The sequence below is a fragment of the Martes martes genome, assembly GCF_963455335.1.
Source record: "Martes martes genome assembly, chromosome: 14".
Classification (NCBI taxonomy): Eukaryota; Metazoa; Chordata; class Mammalia; order Carnivora; family Mustelidae; genus Martes; species Martes martes.
The window spans coordinates 31,163,412-31,181,183 of record NC_137902.1 but is presented as its reverse complement, the minus strand read 5'-3'; the positions used below and the strand labels follow the sequence as shown (position 1 = coordinate 31,181,183).

Sequence of the window (17,772 nt, the reverse complement as noted above, 5' to 3'; positions counted from 1 at the left end):
GAATGAAGCCCTTTGAGGGTGTTCATTTTATGCAAGATCTCATGCTTCACATGGACCAAGGCCATCTCTCCTGTATTTATAGGCATGAAGACACCAGCCCCCATCCCCCAAATCTTAGCCCAATTTTAATGCCCTCTACACATTCTTGCCACCATCTGAAGCTTAATTCTGTGGATTTGTGTTCCCTCTTCTCTTCTAATCATGGAAATTTCTCTTTCTATCCTTTGTTCTTAACTTTGTATCTTTTATTTGGGATGGTGGGAAGGTTATATATTATTTTCAGCAGTTCCGTTTTTGTATGGGGGTTCCTACTAATTCAGTTGGTCATATGAACAAGAAGCCTGTCATGTAATACCTTTTAAACATGAAAATAATTGTTTTACTGGTAGAATTTCTAGATCAGAAGTCGTACACTTGCAACTCTTGGGATAAACCCAACCCACAGATGTGCTTTGGTTGGCCTGGACACTTTTGGCTCACAATGTGGGTTTTTTTTGGTTGTTGTTGTTGTTTTAATATCACTTTAGAAGCCAACTTTTACAAATCAAGGGATTTCACATCAGGATCCAGATTTTCTAGTTTTTCTTTAAAGACAGAAAGATGTGGCAACACTGGGCCCACGTTCCCTCCATCATTTACAACCCCCTTGAGTTCAGTAGTACCTGCTCACCATAGGTACAGCATATGTTGTCCTGGTTGGGGGAGCCTCTCCCCCACTTCCCATTGTCCTATATAGCCCACAACCCCCCCCACCCCCACATTACCTGCTGGGCCTTTGCAGCTATGCCAACACCAGACAACAAATTGCATCCAAATGCATTCAAATGTGAGTTGCCCCCATTGGCAGGGAAGCTCCCCAGGGAGGGACCCATCCTGGCAGGCCTGCTCACCACTCCAGGCACACCCAGAACAGCGCCTGCTTGCTGGTAAGTATGCACCACTTTTGCAGTTTGAATGAATTAATTAAAGAATGGAAGAGTTATTCTAAAAATAAACAGCCCAACAGTCCAAACAATTCCGTGGCGGAAACGCCTCCAAAATGTTGGCAGCCCTAAGGTCCTTAATGTTTAAACCCTGAGAATCATCATGTCTGAAGTAATCACAGGCAGCGATGTAGCAAGTGGAAGTTTATTATTCATTTCCCAGAGGGTTTTCAACAAGTCTCTTAATTTTCTTCTGCCGCCAACTCTCCTTTGGAGAATGGGCAGAAATAGTCCCCTAGTCAAGGGACCAGCGCTGAGACAGCCTATGTTTCTCAGACAAGCTGGGCTGCGTCCGCACGTGGGCTGCTCTGGTGAGGGCTGGGCTGCGACCGAGTCAGCGTGGGAAAATCTGAAGTGCACCTGGAAGGAGACGGGGCTGTAATTTCCAGAGATGGGTTATTGAATGACAGCTTCCCCCTCGGTCCAGTGAGAAATTTAATTTGCCGAGGACTCAACACAGGAAGCATTTGCCGATTAAAAATATGTCTAAACAGATGTTCTGCTGAGCCTGGAAGAAGGATCTAATGCAACTGTCATTATTGGATTTTCTTGGATTACTACTATCTGGAATCAGAGTCCACAGAGAAGGATGTAATTATTGATTATGGCCAAGAGTCCTATATTTGAAGAGGAGCTCAGGGGCATCTGAAAGGATTTAACACGCTGCAGGGGGGGCGGGGGGTGCTGGGGGATAAAGTCCATTTAAATTCTCTGGCTCGGGGAACAGACCCTGTCCTCTGCGGCCACAGCTCTTCAAGGTTCCATCTCCAGCGGAAGGCACAGGCGTGTCATAAACAGAACCAGGCCCACCCCAGCCTTCTCAAGTGAGGCACTGGGAATTTTCCATGATTCAACTGGTCAGCCCCACACTGGGAGCAACCATCCTGAGAGTCCAGCCGTCCACAACACCTCCCACCCCAGGGTGGTGGGCAACATAGCAGCTTGCCTGCGAACCTGGAGAGGCTCAGGAGGAGCCCCTCGGTGAAAGCGGAGACTGGATTATTCTCCATGACGGTTTTCGAACCTGGCTGCACATGTGAATCGGCTGGGGAGCTTTTAAAAAATTCTGGTGTCCACCCCCTGCCCTAAGATTGCCACTCAATCAAACTAGAGTGAAGTCCAGGCATGATAGTTTTTAAAGCTCCCAGGTAGTTCCAAAGCACAGGGATGTTTGAGAACCATTGATAAGGTTAAGAACAGGGGGTTGAGAGACTTAGGTTCAAGATAAATGCTGCCATTTGCTACTTGTGTGGCCTTGGATAAGGCACTCTTCCTGCCTTCGGAATCTTCCTTCCTGCCGCATGCTGGTGTTGTGGGCACTGAACCAGGTAATGAATGTCAAACGCCCGCCATGGTGAGGGTTCCACGCGAACTTCAGTAATCGCTAGCCAGGTCTGCATTTGGGGACAGGCTAGAAAGAATGCCTAAAATTAGGTTCAGTGGTAACACCCATTACTGACATTAGTGACATTCAGGGGTTTGAGTGCTGGGCAGTGCTTTGTACCAAGCTTGCCGTCTCTGGTGCAAACAAGATTCCACTGTGATTTCCTGCAGCACAAAGCCCTTAGGAACTGTTACTGGGAGTGAAAGGTCCATTCTCATCTATGAAGATGATTCTGGAAATCGGGCTCTATCATACCAGTCAACAGCTTCATTGGAGGAGCAGTTACTCCATTTCATTAATCCCATTAGCAGCCCTGAAATGTAGGCTGAGCGCTCATCTCCAGGGGAGGGAGACTCCTCGGACCAAACAGTCTGCCAGGGGGATGCTGAGTGAGCAATTCTCTGAGCCGCCCCCCACCTCCCCGCCCTTCCCAGAGCTGGGAGCACAAATCCCTGCCGTCAGGGCTGAGGGGAGCCACATAATGCCAGGAAATAAGCCTGCTGCTGAAGCCAGGGGGCCGTGGTGGGGAGGGGGGCTTCCCTCAGATCCTTTCTCCTGCTTGGGCGGTCTCTTTCTCTGGGGGTGTTGGGAGGGGGTCGGGTTGTGATGAAAGGGGAATCTGAGATTGACATAACTTGTCTTATCTTTAATTCAAACAAAACAAGCAGCACCCACGCTGGCGCCTGACAGGGCCCTGGAGAGATGAATCGGATGGAGGGAAGGCTGGAGGGACAGGCTAGAACAGCCTGCCTGCGGCTCACCTCTGAGGGTGCCAAGGGTCTCCTTCCCCATCAGGCTTGCCCGAGTTGCTTAAAGATGTGTCCGTCTGTGGCTGCAATACGGTGTGGAGAAACTTGGCCTAGCCTTGACTCTCTTTCAAAAAAAACCGGGGTCACTGGACGGTCTACAGACTAGGATTTAGCCCACTGTAGGGGTGTGAGGCATGGTGGCTAGGGCTGTGCTTTCACTGTCCTCCTTAAAAAGCCCAAGGAGATCTCGTGCCAGGCACAAGGCAGCCTACCAGAGGCGGCATGGTAATGAGCTGCGGCAGCCATATTCCTTCCGGTCTCCCTTAACTGTGTTTCTGTGCAGCTGCTGCACAGCTGTGGAATCCCAGTCCAGAGGTGGAGGGTGTCCTTCCAGGGCTGCATAATATTATTCTTGGAGGTGGAGGTAGAGAGGAAAAAGTGGAGGGGCTACAGTCACTGAGTACCTCTTAAATTCCAGACACCTGGCTATGCACTTCGCATAAATATTTCTAATTCTCTCCAAACCTCATGTGAACACTTACCTGAGGTCCTAGCTACTAAGCTAAGGTGCAAACCCAAGTGCGTCTGATGGTCCAAGTTTATTTGGCTGGGTCATTTCACACCCCAAAGTAGGCAATACTACGAACCCTGACACTGTTGATTGCTGGTGGGCAGGTAAGAGGCAGTGAGAGAAGGCTGGAGTTGGTCTCTAAGCATGGCCACAGCTCTCCTCTCCGTGAGCTCATGACGCTATTCACGTTAAAGGGTGGAATCTATTCTCTTCCTCTTGAAGCTGAGCAGCCCTTTTGGCTTGTCTGACCAATAGACTATGGCAGAAGGAGCATTCTGGGGACTCTTGAGTTCAGGCCTTAAAGAGACTGGCGGCTTCTGGCTCTTCTCTCTGAGAAGCCAGCCGCCATATTGTAAAAAATGGCAAGTTAGACAGCTAGAGGAAAACCCACGTGGCGAGAAGAGCCACATGGAGGCACATGGGACTACAGCTTTTTTTTTGGACCACCCAGGCCAGCCCAGGCCAGCTGCTAGATGAATGCAGTCAAGTGAGTGACCCAGCTGATGTCAGCCAAAGAAACACCCCACGGAATCGAGTCAACCCACAGAATCGTGAAAGATAACAAACCACTGTTTGAAGTCACTAAGATTGGGAGTGGTTTTCGGCAACGATAAATCACTCAGGAAGGAAAAATCAGGTGTGGCATCTACATTACTGTGGTGCTAGCAAACCCCTCTAGTTTCGGTCCCACCTCCTAGGCTCCATTGTCAGCACAAAGTGCTGGTCATCTGTGGCCAAATCAGAGTGCCATGGAGATTACGAGATGTCTGGGGAGTCTGAGAAAGCACAAGTCAAAATACTTTGAAAAAGCAAAGCAGGAAACCACAGATTTTCAAGGAAGCCCTGCACATGGTCCCAGCAACGCGCTATGAAAGAGAGAAACAAATGTACATTTGACAAAGGAGGGGGCGCGGCATGGGAACTGATGGATCTGCTTTTGTCTGAAAGGGGCCAAACTGGTAAGAGGGGGATCAGCAACCCAACAGAAAAATGGGCAAAAGACAGGAAGAGGCAGATCACAGAAGTGCACCCCTATGTCACTGGCAAAGGCAGGAAAAGAGGCTGGGAGTCAGCAGCAGGCAGGGAAATCCAAATTCCATAATAATAAACTCCAATTTACATTATCAAAAACACAGAGCACCTAGTGCTGGAGAGGATGTGGTGAGAGGGGCACACTCACAAGTCGCTCTGGAAATGTGAGCGGCTTTAAGCCCACTCAGGGACACCTGTTAAAAACATCCCAAATGTGTAGGATTGAGGTTTGGGAACGTCTACTGTGGCATTGCTCGTGATGGCAAAAACTTGACACAGAGTGAATGTTAATGGATAAGGGAACCATTGGCTCAATTACTGCCCATCCACACCAGGAATATTTTGCAAAATATTCAGAAGAATAAACCGAAGTTATCACCAATGCGTTATTAGGGGGTTTTCCCATGACATACTGCTGAGTGAGAAAAGCAGGATTCATAAAAAGCACGTATCGAATATGATCCCGTTTTGTAAAATGATGAAGCTTATATTTGCACATGTGTTTACATCCCTACAGAAGTGTCTGTGTGAACACACGTGCATGGAGGAAAATACGAAGGGTGCCCACAGAGCCATCGGCCGGGGCTATTTGGGGAAGGGCAGAGGAGCGAGATGAGGGAAAAAGAAGGAAGGAAGGTAGCCAAATAAAAGGGAAAAGAATAAAAAAAAAATTAAGAAAGGATATGATGGTACTGTTACATGTATGCATTTGTGTGAAATGATATATGTGCATATGTATGTGTAAAATACAAAATAGCATTCATTAAAGCGAAAACATAAAGCAAATAATGATTTCTATTTTATCCCTAAATAGGCATCCTGTACAGGATTCTGGCCTGTAAAAATTATTCCTTTTGACAGGGCCAGTGGCGGGATGGATAACGCACCTGACTGTAGATGAGAAGATTCTAGAAATTATTCCTTTTGACGCTGTGTGTCAACTCTACTTCAATAAACAAAAATTATTCCCTCTGCCCTGCATTTATTTTGTGTAAAAGAAGCGTCATTGACAGCAGCGAGCCCTGATTCCTGCAGGGTGCTGGCCGGACTGAAGCCCACCCAGCAGCTTCTCTCAGCCAGCACGGCTTCGGAGTGGGAAAAACTCCTCCAGATGAAGATGCTTCCAGTGAGATGCCCTCCCCCACCCCCCGGGAAGGCGCACACGTGTGAGCGTCAGTGTGCAGACAGACAGAGGCAGACTTCCAGGCAGGCACTTGCTGATGAGTGTCCCTGCCCAGAGGCCGGCACAACCTCACCTGCTCCCTCCCCCAGCAGCTCACAAGGTCTCTGGGCTACACCTTTTCCATAGCTCCCATCCTAGCTTCATTTTCCCTCCTTGCCTTCTTGTTCTTGTTCAGACGTCTAGTCCCCAAAGCCTCATGATCCCTCCTCATGATCAGCTCCTGTCAGCCCTTGGGGGTTGCAACTCACAAGCTAAGCAGCGGTGAGAAAGGTCAAAGCCCGATGTCGGAGTTTAACTGAAGACCATTCGGTCCCTGAGTAGCCGAACACCACCCTCAGCCAGTCCATCCTTGACAAAAGGACACACTCCTCCATGCCCAGAGACTTTGGTGCTCCTAGTCCACTAAGATAGCAAGTAAAAAGTGGAATAAGAGGTTCCCAAAGCTGGGGCGCCTGGGTGGCTCAGTTGGTGAAGCATCTGCTGTCTGCTCGGGTCCTGATCTCAGGGTCCTGGGGTCGAGCCCCGCATCGGACTCCCTGCTCAGCAGAGTCTGCTTTTCCCTCTCCTTCTGCCCCTCTGCCTGCTCATGTGCTTGCTCTCTCTCGCTCACTCTCAAATAAATAATATATATTTTTAAGAGGTTTGCAAAGCCAGGGGCAGAGGGAAAAGGGGAGTGACTTCTTAGTGGCTGTGGGGTCTCCTTTGGGGTGATGAAGCTTTTCTGGAACAAAAATATTTCTGGAATGAAATAGTGGGATGGTCATACAACACTGTGAATGCACTTAATGTCACTAAGTTATCCACATTAAAATGGTTAAAATGGAAATTTTATGTTATGTGAAATTTACCACAGCTGAAATGAAAAAAAAAAGAAAAAAAAAAAAAAGGACCCAAAGGCCTAGGAGGGCCTTACATTACCCTTGTTAGCTTCCTCACTGCTGGTGTTGGCGGCTGTTGCATTTTCCCAGCCCTCAGATGGCTGCTCCTCCAGCCCACCTAAAGGAACGAGAAGGAAAAGAAATGTGAGGACGCATCAGCCTTCTTTGTAGGAGCACCAGGAGCTGAGGGAGCAAACCCGATCCCCTGGGGGATGCCCAGGATCCCTAGCAGAGCAGGAAAGATTTGACAACACGGGTTGGTTGAGCACCCATCACAGGCGGGGCACCGTTCTAGATGCCAGGGTGGAAAAGAACCTGCTTTTTCATAACCACACACATAATTCACAAATTAGAAACGTATTACTCTCCTCCGTCAGTTCAAGGGTACTTCGAGTCAAATATACAAAGTTAGGAGGCAAATCCCAAAGTCAACCTGGAAGTCAGCTTCCTCGCGTTCACCCCCATTAGGAAGCCCGCATCGCATGTAAACAGGACACCTGCTTCTGAAGCAGGGAGGAGCCTCAACACTGCTTTTATTTTATTTTATTTTTAATTTTTTTTAAGATTTATTTATTTATTTATTTGTCAGAGAGAGAGAGAGAGAGAGAGGAGCGAGAGTGAGCACAAGCAGACAGAGTGGCAGGCAGAGGGTGAAGCAGACTCCCCGCCGAGCAAGGAGCCCGATGTGGAACTCGATCCCAGGACGCTGGGATCATGACCTGAGCCGAAGGCAGCCGCTCAACCAACTGAGCCACCCAGGCGTCCCTCAACACTGCTTTTAAATACGTGATGTGGTCAGCTACCACCTTGGCTTGAGTAGGCATTTGGGTTTTCTCTTTGGGGTGAGTCTCATTTTAGAAATTGCTCTGTTGACTTTATATATCAGACTCTGCAGACACGGCCTCGGTCAAGGACAGGCATGCTTGTCTTTATTTGCGAGTAGCCCTTGTGTATAAACCTGGTTCACATCTGTCCCCACCAGGAAGACGGTCAGTCAGCTGAGAGTATTAGACCCACGCTGAGCTGTGTGCAGTTCCAGGTGCTGGGGGATTCAGCAGTGAGCAAGACAGACGGGTCAAATGGGCAGTGGGACGATAAACACAAGGTAAGAGAACAAAAGGACAAAGTCATTGTGGGTTCAGAAAATCTGAAGATTGGATGCAGGATAAGGTAGAACGCTCAAAAGGGGCCTTCCCTGACCATGGACACAGAGGTCTGGCCCAGGATCAGGAAAGAATCTGGACTGGGAATGAGCTTGCCCCATGGAGGGGCTCATGGTGGTAGGCAAGGGGGAGCCAGGCAGCGAGGGAGACCGGATCCACAGGGATGTTAGGAATATAGTTGCATGCAGGGAAGCAGGGAGAATGATGGATTAGAAACGAGGGACTGAGAGAGGTCCCCAGTGACTCCCACATTTGGGGGTTGAACAACTGGGTGGGCTGTGACACCAGGGAGCAGATCTGAGGACAGAGCCCATGTCCAGGAGAGACTATTGTACATATGAAACCACATCCAAGCTCCTACAGGATAATCGACTTATACAAAATCATTTCTTGCATCTGTTTAGAAATCTGCAGCTTACAGAACTGTTTCTCCCTCATTAAACATTCTGTGGCAGACGGAGTGTAACCCCATTTTACAGAGGAGAAAACCAAGTCACAAAATGAGTGGCGCAGGGCCATGCTCAGGACACTGTCTCCTGGTCAGAAGCCTGAGGATCTTCCCCGTGCCCTACAGCTCACGGGCTCCCAGCAATGCTCAAGGTAAGGTCCCAAACAGGTGACCCAATGACCTGGCCCTGCACAACGCTGGAAGCCGGCCCGGAGGCCCCGCAGCCGGGCCTCCACCACATAGCCCGCCTCTTTCCCTCTCCTGCCGGCCACCCTGGCGGCGGACCAGGCGCGCGCTGACATTTTTGCGGGCCTTCATCCTGCTCGTTCTGCGGCCTCTCTGGCCAACTCGGAATCCGCTCACACACTCCCTGCAGCTGCCGGGGTGTTGGCCGCCAGCTCCCAGCCCTCTGGGTATTCTTCCAGCTGCGATATCATTTCCTCTCGGGCTGAAGGTCAGGGGAAATCCCGATGGTATGAAAATCACAAGCCGGCAGAGGAATGTGGCATGTGAGGAGCGAGGGGGAGTCTAAAGCCAGAGCTCCGGGACCAGCTTCGTCTCTGCTGCGTAACTGTGGCTAAGACCTTGGGCGTTTGTATTTTTCATCTGTCAAATGGGCTGTTTGTTTTGAAGACCAAATGAGGTAATGGGTTTGTTTAGGCACTAACTCATTCAACAAATATTTATCCAACACCTGCTACAGGCCAGATGCTGTTTCTGCTGCTCAGGATACAACACAGAACAAACTCTACCCTGACCTCATGGAAATTATATTCTGATGGAAGGGAGGGGAGGAAACAGTAAGCAAATAGGCAACTAAATATTTAAGTCAGTTGCTGATGGGCGCTACAAAGAAAATAAATGAGGGTGAGGGGAAAAGGGAAGTCTAGGGTTAAGGGGTTGCTGTTTCATGGGAGACAGAAAAGCAGAAGCCTGAAGAGAGTGAAGGAGAGAGTTCACCGAAGACTGGGGAAGAACATTTCAAACTGGGAAAAACAATGGGTGCAAAGGACCTGGGGTGGGAGTACGCTTGGTGGTAGGGAGGAGGTGTGACTGGAGTGGAGCAGGTGAGAGAGACTGTAGTAGGCAGTGTGGCCAGAGGGCAGTGGAGGGTCTGGAGGGTTGGCTTGTGTGGTGCCATTTCCAGGATTTGGCTTGTATTCCGAGGGATCCAGACGACAGCCAGAGAACACGAGAGGGCTCTGGAACTGCACCCATTTGAATGTGACCAGGGTTACTAGCAGTGGACAGGAGGGGACTCAGAGGCTGGCTTTCGGAAGGAAACTCCACATAGCAGTAGCCCTGCAGAGAAGGTCGGTCAGTTTAGGAATGCTTGGCTCCTGAGAAAGGGGTGGAGGGAGGCAAATAAACGAAACCTGCAAGGATACCCGGGCACAGCCTGGGTACAGGGTTAGCTGTAGGCTGTGGCTGAGGGAGCAAAGGCCAGGAGAGACAGAGATTCAGCTCTGCAGTGGGCAGAGGAGCGTCGGGGTGGAGGACTTCTGACCCACCCAGCCTCCTGATGCTCGGAGCTACAACAGGAGCTCGAGCTCTGGAGTTGAGGTGAGAACGGGCCCCCAGTAGCTAGAGGGGGAAAGGATCAGTGTTTACCAAGTCCAGTGATGGAGCCGAACATGCAGTAAGAACAGCACTAAACGCCCTCCTTGTATTGTTTTTAATAATCGTCGCCTCACAAAGACACAATGACAAAACGGCCATAACCATCCGCATCTTCCAGGGAGGAAACAAGGCTCCAAGAGGTGAAGCGACTTGCCTGTCTTGAGGGAACAGAGATGGTTAGCAAGGGAGATGGATGAAGGGGGGTCCTATCTGATCCTCCAAATCTGTGCTCCTTCCCCTCAGTTTCGGGACCAGAAAGAACAAGTGGGGTGCCTGGGCCACTCTCCCTGATGAAACCCTTCCTAAGACTCCCCACTGCCCTTGGGTTGAGCTCTAATTCCCTGAGGCCTCTTCTGCCTGGTGCCCTGGGGCTTCCTGCTACTTCCCCCCTGTCCTGCTCAGCCACCCAGTCTCACCTATAGCACCTTCATTTCTATTTTCCTCAGCCACACCCACCTCCCCACTGGTCGGATCCAACTGGTGCTTTAAGTTTCAGCTGGGACACCACTTCCTCTGAGACACTGTCCCACGGCTCCTCCCAGGTTAGCAGCACTCCGCTCGCTCTGTGTGCTCGCACAGGGCTCGGGCTGATTCACGTCCCAAACGCAAGGTGTGGGCCTCTCCTGTCCATTCAGAGGATCCTTCAGTTTGGTTTCTAGTTTTTAGCATCTTGATGGAAGGGCCCTTGTCTTGTCCAGGAATGAACACTGCGCCCAGCAGATAGCAGACACTCAGTAAAATACGGGATGGATGGATGAATGGACTGATGGATGGATGGACGAGTCAGGTAGACAGTTGTTAAAAAGATAACTCAATCTTTTCTAACTCAGCCTAACAGATGGGAAAATTGGTTTTCATCAGCTTTTATGGAGAAAGGGAAGCAGATATTCTTGGGACATGGTTCTCAACCTTCACTGCAATTTGGGATCACCTGGGAAGCTTTTTAGACAAACGAGCACGGAGTCCGGGGCTCACCCACCCAGAGGTTCTTACTGAATCAGTCTGGGCCTGGGCTGGGCCTCAGGATTTTCAAAAGCTCCTGAGGTGAGTCTACGGTGCCCCCATGAGTTGAGATTCTCCACTCAGAGAACCTGTAAGAGGAAGCCTTATCTTAAATTTTCTTACAACTGAACTCTTCCTTCCCAAGCTCCCCGGGAATGAAGATGTGGAGCTGGAAACACATCAAACAATAAAAAAAAAAAAAAAAAAAAAAACACAAAAAACCCCTCCTTTCTCACATCTGTATCAATGGAAAATGTTGCTCTCTTCCAGTAAAAGCTAGCAAGTAAGACAGGTGTGACAGTGGCTGGAACAGCGGCCCCAGGCACCATGGAACAAGGAAGGGAGGTATAGCCTGCCCGAGACAAAGATTGGGGACAATGGGGGAGGGAGGATTCTGGGTGTGGGGCTATATTTTTCCTTGGGTGTAACTGCAAGACAAAAAATATTTGAAAAAAAAATACATATATACACCCGTATTTGATCTTTGGTTAATTACTCTTCAGTGAGAGGATATGCAAAGACCTTGTAGATTTCATTAGTCACAGGGGCTTATTCAAACGTCTCCTTTGCATAAGAAACCCAGGCTTACAGCTGGTCTCTGGGAAAGAATGCCCTCCAGGCCTTGAAAAGAGAGCTACAGGGCTGTTCACGCTCTCACTGAAACACAGCAGAGGTCAGCGGCCCGTGATGCATGGGGCCAGGCTGAAATGTTTCTATCCAGCATTTGCAATTCAATCCCACAGTTTCCTTTATAGAACAATTCACTAAATTCAGAGTTGTTCTTTTTTCTAATTCACCATATAATTCACCTCCCAAGTTCAATTAAGAAGCAATCTGTTAGCAACTTTGGGAGCAAGCTGCTTTTCTTTGGGAAAGCCCAATTTTCTTCCGCTCCCAACAAAAAGTAGCTTAATTATATGCATCATACGAGACATTGATGTATACACAACACTCCTCCACCATAATTAATGAAATATTAACTATATATATCCAAAGATATCTAGGCAGAAGGAGATGGGCTCTTCCAAAGCCCAGGAGGACAGAGCCTTGTTCCAAAGATCAATACTGATCATTTGAATATATGTTCATGCATAATGACTATGAATTAATATTCATTAATATGGTTTTATAGACAAAACTTGATATCAGTTATTCCTTCTATCCCTCATTCATAAAGTCTAACATTACATAGTCCTTGGTTTTCTTAAACACAAGAATAACTACCATTTTAAAAAAATTTTTATTTTTATTAACATATAATGTATTATTAGCCCCAGGGGTACAGATCTGTGAATTGCCAGGTTTACACACTTCACAGCACTCACCATAGCACATACCTTCCCCAATATCCATAACCCAACCACCTTCTCCCTACCCACCTCCCCCCAGCAACCCTCAGTTTGTTTTGTGAGATTAAGAGTCTCTTATGGTTTGTCTCCCTCCCTATCCCATCTTGTTTCATTTTTTCCTTTCCTACTCCCCAAACCTCCCACATTGCCTCTCAAATTCTTCATATGATAATTGTCTTTCTCTGACTGACTTATTTCGCTCAGCATAATACCCTCTAATTCCATCCACGTCATTGCAAATGGCAAGATTTCATTTCTTTTGGTGGCTGCATAGTATTCCATTGTATATATATATATATATATATATATATATACCACATCTTCTTTATCCATTCATCTGTTGATGGACATCTAGGTTCTTTCCATAGTTTGGCTATTGTGGACATTGCTGCTAATAAACACTCGGGTGCATGTGCCCCTTCGGATCACTACATTTGTATCTTTAGGGTAAATACCCAGTAGTGTGATTGGCTGGCTCATAGGGTAGCTCTATTTTCAACTTTCTGAGGAAACTCTATGCTGAATAACTACCATTTTTAAAGTGTTGATTATTTGCAGGTACTATGCAGACGTTAATCAATTTAATCCTCAAGCCAACCCTCTGAGGCAAGTATCATTCCCATTTTACATGCAGGGTAACTGAGGCTTAGGGCAGTTAAGATATCGTTGGACACACACAGCTATTGGGTAGAAAGGTTGAGATTCTCTCCAGACAGTCTGGTGTCAAATGCTTTAATATACATCACACACTGAAGTAACCCTGCTAGGCAACCTACACTCTCCATTTACTGACTTTTATTTCGTTTAAAAATATATATATTTATTTGAGAGAGAGAATGCGAGCAAAAGAACACAAGTAGGGGTAGCAGCAGAGGGAAAGGGAAAAGCAGATTCCCCACTTAGAAGGGAGCCTGACATGGGGTTTGATCTCAGGACCCCAGGATCATGACGGGAGCCAAGGCAGACGTTTAACTGACTGAGCCTCCCAGGCGTCCCCTCCATTTACTCACTTTTAATACACCTGTATTTACAGCTCTGACGCACCAGAGGTGGGTAAATCTATCATGAAACTGCTTTGCTTTACTCTAATAATAATAATAAAAAAATCTCCAACATAAGATCCTAAAAACCACTTTATTACTAGTCTCTTCAATAAATCCTGGTTGAGGGTCTGCTTTGGGCAGCACAGGGCTGGGCTCTTAAAGACAGGACAACCAGGGCGTGCCTTTATGGGGCCTTCAAGGTTCTCACACTGGAGCATAAAAATCAACAATAAACAATGACATCATTCCACGGAGGGATGAAGCACTTTGAAGAAATCAGAACAGTTTTATGAAAGAGCAATGGGGGATGAGAGCCCAGGGATGGCATTTGAGCTGAGACCTAAAGAAGGAAGGAGGGACCTCCATCTGGGGAGAGCACTCCAGCGAAAAAACAAAACCAAAACACAACCAAAGCAGAAACAAGCAAACAAAAATCCAGCAAGTAAAAGTGAGTCTTGCTGGCTGGAGCCAGGGCTGAGGGCAGGCAGCATGGCAGGAGGGCCTGAGGAATGCATGGCCAGCTCGTGTAAGCCTTTCGGATCCTCACAACCATGCCTTAAGCGGTCTTAATTTGCCATGCCCTTTGGTCATATGTAATACGCACAGCAATCCCATGAGTGAGTAATATTATTCCTCTTTTACAGAAGAGAAAACAGAGAGTCAGCAGTAAGTTGTTGGAGGTCACCCAGCGGCTAAGTGGTGGGATCTGCATTCCCAGTTTGGCCCATCTGACTCCAGAACCCGTGCTCCTCTGCCCTCGAGCCCACACCTGTGTGAGTGTGGTCTGAGTGAGCGTCTCAGGCCAGGCTGACAGATGACATAGCTGTCCACCTCCATCAGTACAAGAAACACCTGCTCAGTGGAGGTTTTAATTATTCATTAGATTAAAAAAAGGTGGGGGGACAAGACCCCTTAACTGATTGATTTGGGAATGAACTAGTCAACCACTATGGTAACCAATGTGCAATCCTCAGCAATTTGGTGCCAAGTAAATTTTATATCTATGCCAGATTTCAAATGTTACAGAAAGGAAAGGGAAAATGAGTTAAAAGATCATTGCCAGCTTTTGTTAATGAAATGATTTAATATCAGCAAGTGTATAATAAAAAGGGAATTCTTATACACTGCTGGTGGGGCAGGAATATAAAGTGGTAACATTTATGAGGTAATTTAGCAAGATGTATCAAAACAGGCGGGAAAATGACTTTGACCCAAGAATATGACTTCTGGATATGGGCACAAGGGAACTGATTGACAATAAAGACAAAGACTGTTTCATCTCCACATTTTTACAATAAAGACTGTGCTAACTACACCCCCAATGGGGGGGGGTAGTAAAATGAATTACTATGTAATGGAACACTATGTAACCTCAAAAACTGTTTTAGAAGAGAGCTTACTAAGTGGGAAAAATGTTCATATTGTAAATCAAAAAACAGGTACAGAAATAATGCTCAGGGTGATTCCAATAGAACCGGGTATGATCCCATCTTTCCTGGAAAAGCATCTACAAAAAAGATGGGGGAGAAAAGACTGGGATGGAAATACCCACAATGCTCATTGTGATGATCTCTGGTTGGTGATGTTTGGGTGAATTTTATTTTTCTAAATACCTTTTGTAATTTCCAAATTGTAATTACTTTTATAATCAGGAAATAAAGGGATACCCCCCCCACCCGCCAAAAAAAGAGCTAGATTATAGCACACACTTGGCTATGACCATGGGCTCTGACTTTGTCATGTACATTTGCACACACACATACGTGCGTATACACACGTATGTACTCACGCGCACACACACACACACACACATACACAGAGGCAGCTGCCAGGAAAACCATTCTCTGCGGGAACAGGGAACATAGTTGCAAGAAACAGAGTTGTGTTTCTGCAGATGGAAACGTTGCGGGCCAGTGGTATTTTCTGCTTTTCTGTCCTGCCCATGGAAGGAAAAAGTCACGAGTCCACATCTTGGCAAGATGGAAGGCAGGAAAGCTCATGGCTGAGGAGTGAGAGGGCCAGTCAGAACCTTCCCTCAGGTAGTGCTGGGTACTCGATTCCCAGATCCGGCCCTCCCTTCTCCGGCCAGTCACCTGGCTCCCACCCGTGTCCGAGCACTGGCTGATGAGGCCTCGGGACTTGCTTGGCGCCAGGGGCCAGCTCATGGAAAGCTTCTTCATCACGCAAATTAGAGCGGCTCTCTTCCCAGAGCCTCTAGCCAGACAGCCCCTCGGCTTGGCATTGGACCCTCCTCCTACCCTGAATGCCGGCTCCTGCGTTTTACCTGGTCCCTGATTGTTGTTAGAACGAGGCCAGACCTTTAGCCTAGGTGTGATCTCGAAGTACTCCCTGTTGCTCACCTGGCTTCAAGCCTCCAGTGCTCTCCTGAGCCTGGGCTCCGGGGACTCTCACACACGTGGCCCACACCTTTCAACACCCAGCCTGGCCTTGGCTTCTCTGAAGGCTGTTTCCATCATTCATTGCTGCGTAGCAAACTATTCCTCTCAACAGAGTGGCTTACAATCATCATTTTACGCTTGCTTCTGAGTCTGTGGGCCAGGAATTGCGGCAGAGAACCAATGGTGTTGGCTTGTCTGCTCCACAGCGTCTGGGGCCTTAGCGGGGAGAGCTCAGAGCGCTGGGGGAGGACCACAATGGCTCGTGTGCAGCTGCATGTCTGGGGCCTCGGCTCTCTTCCATGTGGTCTCTACATCCAGTCGTCTTGGGCTTCCTAACAGCATGGCTCTCCTGGGCTTCCTACGGGCAGGATGCTTCCAAGAGGCAGATTCCAAAACGATGCGTCCCAGTGTGCCACTGCTTTGTACAAGCCCCTGCTTCCATCACGCTCTCTAGGGTTCTACGGGCCAAGCAGGACCCACACCGGAGCCCAGGGTCCCAGAGGGAGAGGACAGTACCAGGGAACGGCGGTGCCAGGGGAGGTCTGTCAGGGAGCACGAATGTAACAGCCTACCTCCCGCCTACCTGATCTCTGTTTGCCTGAGGTTCAGGGAAATTGGGCGGTTTGCAAGATGAGCCTGCAGCGTAAGTGCCAGGGTCAGAGGGCTTCGGGTTCAGCTTTTACTTCACCATTTCCTAGCTGTGTGAACTTGAACAAGTCACTGAACGTCTTGCTCTTTCAGATTCCTCATCCATAAAGTGAGGGTAAGAGGATTCACCTCACAGGGTTTTATGAAGAGTAAGAGAGAGAATACATGCAAGGTATAGAACAAGGCTGGCCCCAAACCAGCACTCAGAGTTAGCTACACCTACGATTACTATGATCACCATTGACTCTAAGTCATCCTCAGTCACACAGCCAGAAAGAGACAAAACTCAGATGCAATCCCAGGCCCCAGTGAGGCTTTTATAATACAGGGCGATTTGGGGCTTCTCCCATGCATAGATTTCTAGAAGCTTCTGAAGGGGTGTGCTTCTAAAGCAGGGAGTGGTCGGGTGTGGCAGCGGTGGGGCACTAGAGAGACACGGGGGTAAAAATTCAGATGATCAGCAAGAATCTTGGTTTGTGCTTGTGTGTTAACTGCCTGCCTCCATGACACCCCCTAAAACACCAGCTCCATCTTCCATGATGCATCCCAGGCCTGGGATGGGCCTGGCAGACAGGGAGGGAGGGAGGCAAGGGAGGCCAGAGGACATGGAGTTTGGACTCCAAGCAAGAAGTGAGGACATCCTCAAGCGGGCAGACCATAGCAATGGAGAGGAGGGTGCTTAGGTGGGCTCGTTAGGTGACGGCACTCCGAACACTGGTATGTTCGGGGCACAGCTGGCTAAGAGAAGCGGGTAGAGGAAAGTCCAAGTCTGCTCTTAGATGTGATCAAGGCTCTCCCTTCCACAGTCATCATACCAAAATAGGCCAGTGGAGAGGAACGTTTCAGATGACCCAACAGAATGGTCAACGCAAGAGACCTGGGGTAACTTTAACAGGAAATGTGTCTAACTGCACTGGGAGAATTATATATTTTATTGCAATCTGTAAAGATAACAGTAAGTGAGGAAGAATGATTCTATGTTCCTGGATGGAGTGAGTAAATGATATAAATGGGTCAGTTTCTCCAAAGGAAGTTAAGGATTTAACGCAAACATGATGCAAATTCTAAGAAGATTTTCTTGGGATCCTCTTAGATTTTTGTAGAAGTGTGATTCCTAGACTCACCTAGAAGAATAAACAAGTGAGATTATCTAAGACTTTAAAAAAAAAAAAAAAAACCCAGAGCAAGGGCGATAAGGAATAATGCAGCGCATCCAATATTAAACACACAAAGAAACTAACATGACAAGACACACGGGTGAATGGAACACAAAACACACACTACGTGATAAAGGGAAATATCGCCAAACCACCAGGAAAG

General features: G+C 48.0%; 1 protein-coding gene across 2 annotated transcripts in view; it reads right to left on the bottom strand.

Moving 5' to 3' along the window:
• Positions 1 to 17,772, bottom strand: part of TLL2 (tolloid like 2) — a gene marked incomplete at both ends in the record, with an annotated part of 116,185 nt that overhangs the window by 61,241 nt on the left and 37,172 nt on the right. For both annotated transcript variants that reach the window (XM_080822741.1, XM_080822740.1), the window contains one exon: positions 6,821 to 6,898. In XM_080822741.1, coding sequence (XP_080678867.1) covers positions 6,821 to 6,898 — 78 coding nt within the window. The remainder of the gene's footprint in view (positions 1 to 6,820; positions 6,899 to 17,772) is intronic.